This window comes from Leucopleurus acutus, assembly GCF_964270905.1.
Source record: "Leucopleurus acutus genome assembly, chromosome: 17".
NCBI lineage: Eukaryota > Metazoa > Chordata > Mammalia > Artiodactyla > Delphinidae > Leucopleurus > Leucopleurus acutus.
The window spans coordinates 35,045,797-35,060,204 of record NC_139159.1 but is presented as its reverse complement, the minus strand read 5'-3'; the positions used below and the strand labels follow the sequence as shown (position 1 = coordinate 35,060,204).

The 14,408-nt window shown below is 45.3% G+C and overlaps 1 protein-coding gene across 1 annotated transcript in view; it reads right to left on the bottom strand.

Annotated features, from left to right (window-relative positions):
* LOC309973979 (metabotropic glutamate receptor 7-like) overlaps positions 1-13,951 on the bottom strand; it is a gene marked incomplete at both ends in the record, with an annotated part of 83,164 nt that extends 69,213 nt beyond the window's left edge. Inside the window, 3 exons of the mRNA XM_082858440.1 lie at positions 569-627; positions 2,004-2,098; positions 13,433-13,951. Coding sequence (XP_082714566.1) covers positions 569-627; positions 2,004-2,098; positions 13,433-13,951 — 673 coding nt within the window. The remainder of the gene's footprint in view (positions 1-568; positions 628-2,003; positions 2,099-13,432) is intronic.
* Between the last annotated feature and the right edge of the window lie 457 nt (positions 13,952-14,408).

Sequence of the window (14,408 nt, the reverse complement as noted above, 5' to 3'; positions counted from 1 at the left end):
TCGATGGTTTTCCTTATAAGAAAGCACTTTCTGTATAACTTCTAATGTACTATTGATGAGAACAATTCAACAAAATTCAAATAAATATCTGCAGATGTCCTACGAGAAGAAAAGAACAGAGTTAGATGTGACAGGGGATAACTGGACTTCAGGATGAGTAAGACCCTATACTTGACCTCAATAAATTAACATGAAATACAGTGGATGAGTCATGTACAGAATGTCAGAATTCTAAAAGGCCAAGCTAAGTACCAAAAGGAACACGTGGGGACTCTTAAGAAGGAAATAAAATATTGGTTAGTTGATTACGAAAAGGCAGAAGGGAGTAAGTTCCCTTTGGCTGCTCTTTGAAGAGATCACTTCCTTTCCCCCCTAGTCCTGAGGCTAGGGTGGCATGGGCAATAGAGGAATGTGGGGACTGAGAATCATTTCTACTCTCACCAGAGTGGCTGGAAGCAGATTTTCTTACCAGGATGTAGTAGTATGCTAATATTTAAGGGTTCTTGAGGTCAGAGAGAAGGGTTTGTATACTCCGGCTCCATCTCTTGCTGTGGGTCAAGTTTCTTACTTTTCCAACACCTTTCCAAATTGGGGATGATGATAATGTCTCCCACCTGAGTGTGAGAACTATATGATACAGTGCATACGCAGGGCTAAATTTGGTGCCTGGCAAACAGAAGGTGCTCAGTACGGCAGGCGAGTGTAGTGACAATAAAGGCAAAGATGACGGGGGTAGTGCCGGTGTTGCTTCTGCCCCCAGAACAGGCTCTGACTGGGAGAGAGTTAAAGCACCTTTGGGTTCATGGGGGTTTATATATAAGCAACGGTTGATCAATGTGAGCTGGTTGTCCAAATGATTATGTGCAATCTAAGAAAAAAATGGGCCTCGGATCTGCTCAGCTACTTAATAATATTAGCAGCGGGAGTAGTCAAAGAAGCTAAATTTTATTACATGTTTATATGCCAAAAAACGTGCTGAACGTTTTAAAAGGATTTACTCACTTATTACAAGGAGGCTATACGCTAGGTCCTGATAATGTTATTCGTCTCTTTCAGATGTTGACTGAGCCTCAGTCGGGTTACAAAAGCACCTAAGATCCCATTGTCAGTACATGACGGAAATGAGTTCAAATCCAGCCTGTCTGACTTGTTCTTAATCACTAAGGTATGAAATTAAGCATGTTGCCCTTTGCCTGATTCTCCTTCTGAGGCCTGAATATTTCACTTAGCTCTCTGAGTGCAGAAGAGAGAAAATTCTCTCTCCTTGACCCAACTTGGCATCAATACCCAACTCCCCTTCTCAAAATGGGTTGCTTCAACGAGCAGCAATGAATGCCGGGTCGTGGACCAGTCACCTTGATGACTAAGAGTCAGACACTAGGGAAAGAAAATGCTCTGTGACAAACCTACCCTTGTACAGAAACAAGACAGAAATGGGGGGACAGGGCAAAAGATAATGGAATAAGGCATAGGAAAAATAGCACCTGGCATCGTGACAGTAATAATAATAATAGTAGTAGTAATAGTAATAATAATAGACTTTACTATGCTCTAGGCATTGTATTAAGTGCTTGGTGTAAGTGACTTCATTTTAACATTGAAAACATTTAACATTGAAAAGTCTATGGGGATGAAATATTATTAACATCATTTTATAGGCAGGAGTATTGAGGTTCAGGTAATCAGGTAAATTGCCCAAGCTCATATGGTTAGCAAGTGGAAAGCAGAGATTTGAACCAGCACCTACACTCCTAACCATTATGCTATAACCATTATGCTGAAGACATAAGAATTCCAATGGTCTTTCCCCATAACCCACTCCTGCACTCCAGACTTAAATAGTCCAAGATCAAGAGAGAGCAAGCTTGGAGTTGCCACTCTTCAGTGAGTGTCAATCATTTCAAAACAGTGTATTTGCTAACAAGATGCACTTCCTGTGATAATCTTCTCAACCAGCTATCAAGAAACAGGAAGCAAAGATTCAAGTAACAGTATGTTCCTACTTATGAGGAAGGTGGGACAGCACAGTTGACACTGGGCTTAACTGTTCTGGAAAACGTGGTCCCAGTAGGCATACACGCTGGTACATTTTCCCCACCTACCAAATACAAAAGAAGTATTTCATTTCCATGTTGCTCTTCAAAGTTCCACCTCATTCGTGCCTGTCATTCATCCTCTGGCCCCTTCCTGTCTCCATTTCTGTACAGAAAGGTGCTGAGTCTCTGCTCTCGGATACGAAAAGGGTGTGTTAGGAGAGGGAGCCATGGTACCTCGATGTCTTTTTTTTTTCATCTTAATTCTATTATGCCAACTCCACTGAACTTAATTAGAGTGAATACAGAATTACACAATTACCCTCTGTTCTATTCTTCAGATGTTATATTTTGATAAAATTTACGACATGCTGCTCTCCCCTTGAACACCAGATGAACACTAGAAATGGATGTGTGTTGACATAAAATCTGTTATAATTACAATTCAAGTATAGCTTACATAATGATAGTGTTAACATAAAATTACAGATGTGTAGAGACAACGTGGTCATGCATTTTTTAGTATAAGTACATGCTTAGACCAATATCTGTTAGCGGAATGTAGATGGAAGAGAATTTTGGTTAAGCCACAAAGGCTGTTTAAGGACTTGCAGATAGCTAAGGGGAACTCAAAGACCAGTAAGATAATATTTCCCCTGTCATGTTTTCAATTGCAAAGTGAAGGGAAGATGTGAAAGTAAGTACCCCTATGGAAATTACAAGACAAGTACATTTTTTTCCTTGAGTACCTGGGTAAATGCTTAAATTCTAATGTATATCAGTGATGCAAATTTTCAACTGAGTTTGATAAATCATAAAATAATAATTATACATATATGTATATAAAACTGCATGGAACTAGGCAGTTCAGAATTACTTCTAATTAAAGAGGTACCCTATGACAACTAACTTAAACCTTACAAAATATGGTTCCAAGTACCCTATCAGAGTGAAAAGCAGGAGACTGAAAGGTTTAGTGTAAATGTTTGTAGTCATGGTGTCTTAACTAAAACTACTGTGTCACAAATACTATTAAAATAATTGTGACATTTTATTCACTTTTACTGCAAACAACAAAACAAACTATAGGTATTTTTTCATTTCAGGTAATTATTTTAGCTAACAGTTATTAAATGTTTTGAGAAGACACAGTGCTAATTGCATTACTTCATTTTATCTTTAAAATAGCGCTTCCATGTAATTATTCTTAATATCTCCATTGTATTACAGTGTATCTCTAGTTTAGACCTTTCTTCAGAACTGCAGACTTGTGTATCCAACTGTGTACTCAGCATCTCTACTTGGATGTCACGAAAACATCTCAAATCTTATACCTCCAAAACTGGTCTTTAATCCCCCAAACATGCTCTACCCCAAACTTTTTCCATCTTAGGTGACAGTAACCACACCCTTCCAGTTCCCCAGGCCCTAAATCTCGAATTCACCCTTGACCCCCTCTTCCTTTCCATTCTTGCATTCAATCTACCACGAAATGCTGTCACAACCTTCCCAATGTGCCACTTCTGAGAATTACCAGCCGCTAGCAGCCTGGTGCAGGCCACCAACATAGACCTCGAGGATCCTGTAGTCGCCTCCCGAGATTCTCCCTGACTCCACTCTCTCCCCACATCCTCAAGACCACAGATAGAGTTATGCTTTTCAAACAAGAGACAGTTCATGCCACACCTCGGCTAAAATCCTGCCCCTGGCTGCCTACATTTAGAGTAAAAGACACAATGCATGTGATGGCCTCCCAGGACTTACCCAATCCATCCCATCACATATCTGACCTCCAGCCCTCCTGCTGTCTCTTCCTCCCCACTGACTAAGTCAGCCAGGGTGGCCTCCTTGATATTCCTCCAAGCTGCCCGGCATATTTCTGCCTTAGAGTTTTGGGACTGGTTATTCTTGCTCCCAGGGAGTGGTCTCCCCATCATACATTCTGACAACTCCCTCACTTCAAGTCTTTGCTCAAATGTCAACTTATAAAATCCACCCTGACTACCCTATTTAAAATCAGAACCTACCTGTACACTCCTCCAGCACTCCCAACCCAAGCCTCTTCAGTGAGCTTCACATCCTTTTCCTTATCCCATAGCGCCCATCAACCTTGTGACAAAGCATAGAGTTTATTTATAACATCCGTTTCCACACGAGAGTGTAAGGAGGGAGAAAGCATGCAAGAAGGAGCACGCAGGCAAAGGCTCTTGTCTAATTTATTCATTGATACGTCCAAGCATAGAGAACAGGAAGATGCTTGATAAATAGTCCTGAAAAAGATACAGATGAGGAAACTAGTAGTAAAGCTCAGAAAGTTTAAGTAACTTCCTCAAGGTTCTAGAGCTAGAAGAGGGTCACAGTAGAATTCACACTTGGGGATGTCTAACTTCAAATCTCTTAGCCTCTCTGCTATCTTTTTTTTTTTTTTTCTCCTTCTTTGCGGTACGCGGGCTTCTTACTGTTGCAGCCTCTCCCGTTGCGGAGCACAGGCTCAGCAGCCATGGCTCACAGGCCCAGCCGCTCCGCAGCATGTGCGATCTTCCCGGATCGGGTCACGAACTCTCAACCACTGCGCCACCAGGGAAGCCCCTCTCTGCTATCTTAAGTCCATGCAATTCAGGATTTGTTTTAATCAGTGCCATGGAAATTCTCACTCCACTGAATAGGATCACTAAAGTGTTCTCTGTCTAGATTTATATATATATTTTCCATTTAAACAAAGGAAACAGAAGAGGGGAATTCATCATGGGTTATTGTGGTAGTTTTACAGCAATTTTAGCAATAATGACATTTAAGTAATAGTGATATTTAATGATAGCATAATAATAATAAAATAATAGCTCTTAAATGTATTGAAGACGAATCGCATGCTAAACTCGGTGCTAAAATATTTCCATGTATATTTTGTGCAAAATCCTTATGAATATTCTATCAGATGAGCTTTATGTGTAACTCCACCAGGCATACTTCTCTTATTCCACTTTCAAAGACAAGGAAATTGATGAGAAGTGTGGTAACCCTTTGATCAAGATGAGACTGGTAATAAGTTGCGAGTATGAATTTAAATTCAGGTCTAACTCCAGAATTTGATTCTCAATCCATACATGAAAATTCTGATAATTCCTTTGATAAGGGTATGTTCTCTCCTGGAAAACATCCCCCATTATGTCTGCCTGTGCTCATACCTTCAGGACACAGTCAAGTTTGAAACATGATAAAAATGTTTAAATAGTGTGCTTTAATAAATGGAAATATCTTCATCTAAACAATAACACAAAAAGGCAGGCTCAGCCCTTTGAAGTGGCTTCGTTGCTATCTTCCATCCAGAACAAGAGAAGGAATCAACAGCTGCAGAGTAAAGAAAGCATGAAACCCAGAGATGGAGAATTCTGTAAATGACCAATTACAAGACTATTAAGCCACACTTTCATAGCAAGAGGCAAAATATTCCATTAAACTGAAAATTCTTCTACCCCTCACTCCAAGGCCCACACAAACATTAATGTTGCATTTATTAGGATGTATTTCCTGTGCTCGATCAACTTGACTTTCAGCAACTGTATTAATACAGTCCTTTTGCTTTGCACATATATCTGAATGATGGATTCCATTACTGGAGTTTTGTAGAAAGAGTGGAGTGAATGAAGTAAAGTTTGGGAAGAGCCATCATAATCCATAATGATGGGCACTGAATCAGAACAAGAAGAAACCTCTCTTCTCATTTATTTCAATGAAAATTCTACTATATATTTATTGCCTCTGTACAGGGCCATGTGTTGAATAATGGAAAACAAGCATCTTTCATTTGGAGGTAGGATTTGTGTGCTCAAGTTTCGATGGGCCTGCAGAACTAATCTTGTTTTAGAAATGAAATAAAATGTAATTTCTTACTGTAAGTAGATGTGGTTAAGCAACTGGCAACTTTGATGTCTTTAAATCACTGCAGTTTCGGGGTAGGCAAACCTATAATTATTTCGAGCACTTCTTTATTGGTGCAAAAACTGAGCAGTGTACATAGTGGTCAACAACCTGGGCATTGTCAGACGACTCTAAGTTTGAATCTAGACTTTGCCACTCACCAGCTATGTGACTTTCAGCTATGAGAATCACTTTCTTCAGCTTTACACTGTGGATTATTATATGCCCTTTGCAGAACTACTGTAAGAACTAAATGTATATGGGCACAGTGGCTCATAGTAAGGGCTCAAATTAGTACTGTGGTCACTACTAGTAGTACTGAAAAGAAATTAGAACCTCTATTCTCATAAAGTGGGATATGTGTCCCTTTATCACTGTAATTTCATATTATTTTACTTTTGACCTTATAATTTAATAGCTTGATCCAAAAACATTTAGCAGTAAATATAATTGAAAGAAGGTTACTTGTCAAACATGAAATACTGTAGTATCAAGTGTGCTGGCACAATACTCTTCTCAGATAATCAACCTGTAAAAATATATTATTGTCTTCTTTTTAATTAAGCACATTGAACATATATATTTACTGTGCCAATTGGTGAAAGGTCCATTAATTAATCAGTCTAACTATATGTTGCAATAAATGTCTTCTAAACATAATCATATACGTATTTTATTTGTTGGAAAAATGTGTTTGAGGTTGTGCTTTTCTGCCTATTTAAAGTAAAAGAGGGTGAGAAGTAGTTAGGCTTAATGTACTTTGTACTCCATTATGCCATGAAAATGCTTCTGTGCCCTGGAGACAACAACAAAAGATTTGCTTTAATGACAAGAATCAAGTATGTTCTAAAGCTTCCAGGTAGGAGGCGTATAGGTTGCAGTTTATATCAGAAGTCTTTGCTCTCTCTCTCAACTGCATCTAGATGGGAAAGATGTGGTCACAAATGCTTCAAGGTGATATAGTAAATGTTGGAAAAGAGGGGGGTAGGAGGCAGAGTTTTGAATATCTCAAACCTGAGCTAGAAGGATTTTATTTAAAGAAAATAGCGGATATGATTTTTCACTTAAGGAATGCCAGTCAGCAAACCTGACATTAATGTAGGAAATTAGCTCTTTTAGCTATGATGCTTTCAAATGCACATGGCTGAAAACAAATTCAAAATAGTCAAAGGAAATTTAAAAACAAAAACCAAACAACAACAACAACCTCAACAAACAAGTACTAGAAATTCAGGGATGCAGCCATATTCAGATACAGTTGGATCTGGAAGTTCCAGAGTATCAGCAGGGTTCCAGCTCTCTCTCCATCGCTCAGCCCTGCTTACCTCTGCAAGACTTTATTTTACAGAAAGTCTCTTCTTGTGCTGGATGGTCACTGGGAGTCCCAGAGTCATATCTCCCCAGCTTAGAAATTCCAGAGAGAAAAGACAATTCTTCCATTTTGCTCTGAGACAAAAGTCCTGGGGAGCAGTCTGATAGACTTAGCCGAGGTCAGATGCCTACCCATGAGCCAATCACCTGCTTTACTGGAGTTCAGTCCCTGGGCGACTCATCCCCGGGGCTCATGAGGAGGCAGGATGGCATTATCTGGCAGTTTTCCAAGAAAAGCCTGCTGTTTTTGTAAGATGAAAGGGGAGAGGACATGGATAATGAAACCTGTATCTGCTTCTGTAAAATCCACAGAATCTTACTCCCTGCCCTGTGTCGATGACCATGCAGTAAGCTGACCCAGGAGGTCATTTTTCCCACAACAGTCTTTATATATATGACTAAGGAACACACTGGTAAAAGAATATGGGAGAAAGTCTAAGTATGACAAGTCAGCTAGACTGATATTAACTAAAAAAGCTGTGTGAAAATATCCTTAAAAAGTTGCCCCCAACTCACTCAAAGTCCAAAGTTGGAGCTGGAAATACAATGTCATGGAGTTTGGATAAGAACAGGTTTTCTCCAAGCTGAACTATGACACAGAGATTATAGACTTCCAGAAACTATACTTTTTCAAAGAAAAAACATCACATGAGAAAAATGAGGCCTAGAAAAATTAAATGACTTAAGCTAATTAATGGCAGGACTGAGACTAGAGTATACTTTGTGTAATTGGCTATGGTCTTTTTTTTTGTTTGTTTTTTTGTTATCACTTCAGAACGAGACAAACTTAAAGAAAAGAAACACAACCAAAACTCAGTGGTTGGAAAAGAGATGGATGTGAACGCCCACTTGTTTCTTACGTATAAAGTTACCCCTCGCAGTGTTTTGGAGGAGAAAACGCTGGCTCTTCCCAACGTTGGTTACATACACAAAGATTCCAAAGACAAGACAAGTGCTTTGCAAACAAAGTAACTAGAACCAGCTCAGGCTTCCCCGCGCCGGGTCCTACGTTCCACGGTCAGAACCACCAACTGTATCCCCCCGGGTAACAAGGTGATTCAGGAAAGCTGGCGCCTTCAGAGAAGGGAGAAAACTTAGCCGGGAAGAGAGTCAGGAGAAAACTTGCTCAGCTTCTTGCTGGGGTCTGAAACGATCCCAATAGAGTCCTTAAACCCCTCAGGTTTCCCCAATCAAGCACCCTCGCCTCCAACCTGGGCCACCCCAGATCTGACTATAAGACGACAAAAGTCTGCGGACGCACGAAGAGCTGACCACCCCACGAGAGGGACCTACGCGCGGCCGCGCCCACTCACCCGCCGCTCCCCGGGAGACGGGAGACCAGCCCGGGGTGCAAGTCCTAGGAGTGGCCGACTCGCCCCTCTCCGGGCCATGCTCCAGCTCACCTCGGCGCGGCCCGCCTGGGCGCCGCCATCTTGACCACGAAGGGGGCCTCGCGCCGGAGGCCCCTGAGCGGGCGCCCTGAGCGGAGCCGGAGCGCCGGGGAGGCCCAGGTCGGCGCCCTATGTCCCCCGCGCGCTCGCGCCCCGTCCACGAGCGACGAGAGTCCCGCACGCAGCGCCCGACCCAGGCTTCCGCGGAACCAGCGCCCCGCGCAGCCCGCACCGCGGCTCAGGCGGCGCCGAGGGCGGCCCGGGCGGAAGAGCGGGCGCAGGGAACGCGCTCGGTAACCTGGCAACGCGGAACAACCCGGCGTCTCCGGCGAACCCCAGCCCTCTACCGCGAAGAAGCACGGACCGCCGCACCCGCCGCCCTGCCCGCGTCGCCCCTCGGTCGCTCCGCCCGCCGCTGCCCGCTTGCTATGGTCTTTTAAATCCATGATACAACGTCTATATGTAACAAATCTGTTAAACCCTAAATGTTTATGATATTCAAGTAATCCATTATCTGAATTATTCTTGAAGATAAGACATCCAAAGACTTCTTAATTGTATGGGTATGCATACATAAAATACACGTGGAGGTAACTTCAAATATAGTATGTGCCTGTCTCTATTCCTTCCCTCTCCGCTCTTTTAAAAAATGCCCCTTTAAAAATTGCCCACTCACCATCTGTTAGGTAAATTTGCTGAAACACAGTAAATGTGGAGACAGAAATTGTTATAGAGACTATTCCAAATGGCACTGACACCTGTATTTATGAAATTTTTAAAAGGGTAACTTAGAGTTGTTTTTTTTTTTAAAAAAATCCCACTATAGTAACACCACATCATCCTAGGTGCCCAGTTCTATCCAATTACATAAGATGGAGAAACAGAGAGAGAGAGAGAGAGAGAGAGAGAGGAGAAAGAGAAAGAAGAAAGGAAGAAAACCAAGTACTTATGTATAAAATGTTGCTGCCAGTTTGAGATTATACTCAAGCATCAATGAACAGAAGGAAAACACTTACAAATTTACAAATGTATTTCATTTATGGTATGAGGGACACAGGTTTAGATTTGCAACACGCTCCCACAAGGGTCAAATTGACCACTTTTTTCTATCTAGTTGCTCTTGAGAGAACAAAACAATTGAAACAGATGCCATTCAATTCCAAGTCTATAGCTTAGACCATGTCACTGCACATGAAATATTGTTCATTCAGAGTCAGCACACAGCAAGAGTAATTTATACTCTCAGAGTGTTTGCTCTCAAGTCAATAGCAGAGAAGCCTTGAATAAAAACGTTCCCATTACTTTCCATTGTAATAGATCTTACTTATAGCCCATGAAACAGTGGTCAGAAGAGATTTATTCTTTGCACACCATATTATATAATCTCTCCACTTTAAGCCATCCCCCACTCGGCGATTATTTTTTAAATATGTTACTCGTAGTCAATATTAATTTACATTTAATCTTTCTTAGGATTAGGAGAGTATTATTTTGTACAGGCTCAGAAACAAATCTCCCGAAATTCCTCCCTGATGCTCCCTTCAGGCTGAAAATGCATTGCAGGGTGGCTGCAGTGCCTTAATTCTAGTTGGCAGAGCCCTGGCCACACACTAATTTCATTAGCCTCAAACTCCTGGATTTGAAAGATCCACTGAATATGATTCCTGTCCTCTGACATGTCACTTACTAACCAATTCAGTGTGCATACAGAGGAGAGAAAGGACTTGCTCAGCTCTGGCCCACCGGCAGGCAGATGAGAATTCCCAGTCAGAGACACTGTTTACATCTGAGTGGTCATTCTTGCCCGGGTCCTCATTTTCAGGAAGGAAGTTCAATCCAGGCTTTGCTGGCAGCTGCAGCATTTGTTACATCCATTACTAGCTCCTTGTTCCTTCCTGCCCCCCAGTGCTTAGCATCCCCCATTTCAGTCACTAAGTCTTCCTTCCCCCAGCCTAGAAGCTTACCTCACCATAAATTTTTATCTCAAATGATAGGTTTGGCACATTCCCCACAGCAACCCACAGGGACTGGGGAAAAGAAAACTCAAATCTCTGGAGAGCTAAGAATTCAACCATTTAGAGGAGTTTCTTTTATACAGGACAGTCTTCATTGAGCTGAACCCTGCAATCCCAGAGAAGATTCACCTACCCGTTCTTTTCCTCTTTCCCTAAAGTGACTGTGTCTTTGAACAAGGGGTCTGTGTTCCACTATTCTCTCTATTCATTTTGCAGGTTTACAGAGGCTGGGAAACTGGGGGCTGGACTTACATGCCAGGAGCTTCTAAGATCACACGCAAAAATAAGGCTACTGGAAGAGATTGTTGGAATCTATCTCTGTATATTTGAACATGGGCAGTGGTTAACCAGGATGCTCACACCAAGCTTATATCCAGCTTGCAGCACAAGCTACAAGTTGGTGCATCCCTCCTACTACCAGCCTCTTCTCAATAAATGCAGGTGAAAACTGGGGGCTCTTTTCCCTCAGCTGTTCAATCCAACATGAATAGCTGCAATTTGCAAATTAGAGGAAAATGACAGTGTTTTCTCTGAATGGTTTTGGTCCCAACACACACTGCTAATGCTGGCATTCAGTTCCTTTCCTTCCCAGCCCAGGGAAGGGGGGAACTAACCATAAGGCAAGCGTTCTCTTTTCTTGCAAGTGCCTCAGATCCACACACCAGAGAAGGAATCAGCTCCCCCTGGAATCTTTTTCAGCAAACACAATCCTTCACCTAGTCTGCAAGCTCTCTCTTGACTTTAAGATTTCACTCTTTTTTCGACAGGCAGGCCCATCTGCAAGCTCCCAAGCTCCAAGTGAAGGCACCAAAATAATTTTTTAAATGTCAAACAGCAAATGTGCCTTCAACCCCCAGAGCTCCAATAAAAATACTGTGAGTTGCCCCTGTGTTTCTCAGGTGACCTCTGGCCTCATCCTCCCTGCAGCGCTGCCTCCTCAGGTTCTCTAGTTTAAGCTCAGAGGTAAAGGAAGTGCTTCTGGGTTTTGCTTACGACAACCCAGGCTCTTCCTGAAAGCATTACCTCAAAGTGAAGGCTGCCCAGAAGCACTTTTGGCCTTGCAAACATCTAGAGGTGGCATACTCAACAGGTGCTAGGGATGCTCAGAGGCTCAGAGGGGCCATACCAGGCTGCAGCTTTAGACAGGCACCCCTCCTTCTGGCACAAACACAAACTTCATACTCCTGGGTGCTGATGTAGTGACAGCTTGAATCTCACAAGGAGTCCCCTCCAGAAACCCAACATGCTTCAGGAAAGGCACTTGAGAGGGAGCCGACTTTTTAGCTACGGGGAGCATAAGGGTCAGCCAGAACATCTGGAGAAGGGACTAACTGAGCTTGGGTCCTACCAGGCAGGGAGAGAGCTGTGCATTAGGAAAGGATCACTTCAAGACAGAGATGAACAAAAAACTTGGAGATAGGGGTAGAGAAGGAAAAGAGACGCAGAAATTGAAAGGGAGAACATAAAAACAGAGAGACAAAAAAAAAAAAAAAAGCAGGGAGAAAGAGACACAAGGAGAGAGACACACAGGAAGAAAGACAGAGAAACAAGAGAACCCATAGTCACGCAGACCCTGAAACTCAATTTCTTCATCCAGAAGCCATCCATCTATACCCAGGGCAGCACAGGAGCCGTGGGGCCGAGGCTGCGGGAGCAGGCCGTGAGAGAGCACTGCAGCACCGCCCACCGCTCAGCGGGCCCGATCCGCCGTCCTCGCATCTTCCGCCGTTGCCCGCCTGTACCCGGAGCTAGAGGACCGCCCGGCCTTGCTCAGCGCACCCTACTGCCTCCCTCCAGGCGCCTTCTTGTCTGGCTCTGAGAATCGTCCTCAAAACCCAGGACTGGGGTTGGGGGCTGCGTTAGGGAGGTCGTGGGAAAGGATGGGCACAGGGTGGGTGCAGAAAAAGAGACTGTGTCTCGCAGTTAGCATGAGCTCACCTCCGGGCTCTGAGCTGGCAGGAGTAGAAAGCTGATCGCCCGGCTCCTGCCAGTGGCCGGATCGCAAAGGCGGTTTAGACGGTGCAAACAACTGCCCAGAGCAAATCACCTGGGGGCACGTCTGCGGGTGGCTTCTCCCCGCTTGAGGACAGTCCCCACGCCTTCCGCCCCATGCCCTCGCAGAGATAGGTGACAGGTCGGGAAATCCAACCCGAGCGAAATGGGCAATTCACGTCCAAATGTAGGTGAAGACCTAGCCTTCGGTTTAAGAACTGCCTCCCTAAGCTCTTCTCGAAATTTTCCAAGGCAGCTGCAGCTTGTCGGGCGGCTTGGGGCAGGGAAGCTGGGGAGTTGAGAAATGCCTAGTTTCTAGGCGTCTTCTCATCTTTCATATTCTTTGCGCCTAAGTGGCTCTCACAGGAGCCCGGCACTTTTACAAGCCTGTTTTGCAACCATATTTCACTGGAATGCAAACCCATTTAAATCATCGCCTTGTTTTTCGGAGACTGTTTCTTGTCAATGGGGCCATAAATCCAGAATGTCAAGCCGGATGGAGTGGAGCGCGGACAGGGGAGAGATGGAAGGGAAATGAATCAAGCAGGGCAAGTACCTCCTCGGGTGAGGTGGGAGGGATTCGGCAGGATCTCCAGGGTGGAAATGAGCGAAGGCTGACCAGACCCCGCACCCCTGGAGTCCAAGCCAGCCTTCAGGATAAAGAGCGCGGGGAGCTACGGCGCGCTCTGCCCCGGAGGGAGCGCCCCCCTACCTGGAAAAGCCTCAGGATGTTGGCTACCATGATGGAGACCGAACTCCCCGAAGCCCCAATCACTCCAACTACTTTCTCGGGCTTGACGAAAACCGGAGGCTCGCCGTTGGTGCAGCGCACTTCGGAGGTGTCCTTCTGGATGAGCGCCTGGACGAAAGTGAGCGACTGTTCGAGCGCATAAGTGTCCCTGGAACAAGTGTCCAGGATCCGCGCTCCCAGCGTCACGTTGGGCAGCAGGTTGGGATCGCTGTTGATCTGGTCCAGGGCGTAGAGCATCGCTTCCAGCCTGTGGATCCCGTTCTCCCTCTTGATGTCGCCGCAGGGCACTCCGCTGGGACCCTTCGCGTGCACCGGGAACAGCCCCCCGAGGGTGACGTCCCCCTCGACCCGAATGGAGTGCGGGGCGTACATCTCCTGGCCGCGCGCCGCCGCCGCCAGCGCGCACAGAAGCACCTCCAGCACGCAGCAGGGAAACTTCATCAAAGTCAGGGCGCGGAGCAGCTTCCCCAACTGGACCATACTGCTCCCGCGGCTGCGGTGGTGGCGGCGGCACTCGAGGGGACGGTGGCGGGCTCGCCGGAGTCCTGGCCCCTTGGGGTGAGCTCCTCCGGGGAAGCCCAGGGTCTCCTGCGGGCGAGGAGGGTAGGGGCGCCCGGGGAAGGGCAGCCGGCGAGGGTGGGGGGTCCCGCGGCGCCTGCCAGCTTGGGGCGCCGTGCGCTCTTGGGTTCCCCGGCCAGCGCGCCGCGCTCGAGCTCGCGCTCGGTGGCTTGCAGCTCGAGCTCTCCAACAGCCCAGCACTGGGGAGAGAGCGAGGATGGCTATCGCTTTAAATGCGCGTTCGGCTCCCTCTCCTCCTCCGCCCACTCCCTCCCACCCTCGCTCGCTCTCAGGCTCTCCCCACCCTTCCCAGCGCCCACCCTCCCCACGGTTTTGCATCATCACGCAGGGAGGGGCTGCGTGCTGAGGTAAGGGGGGA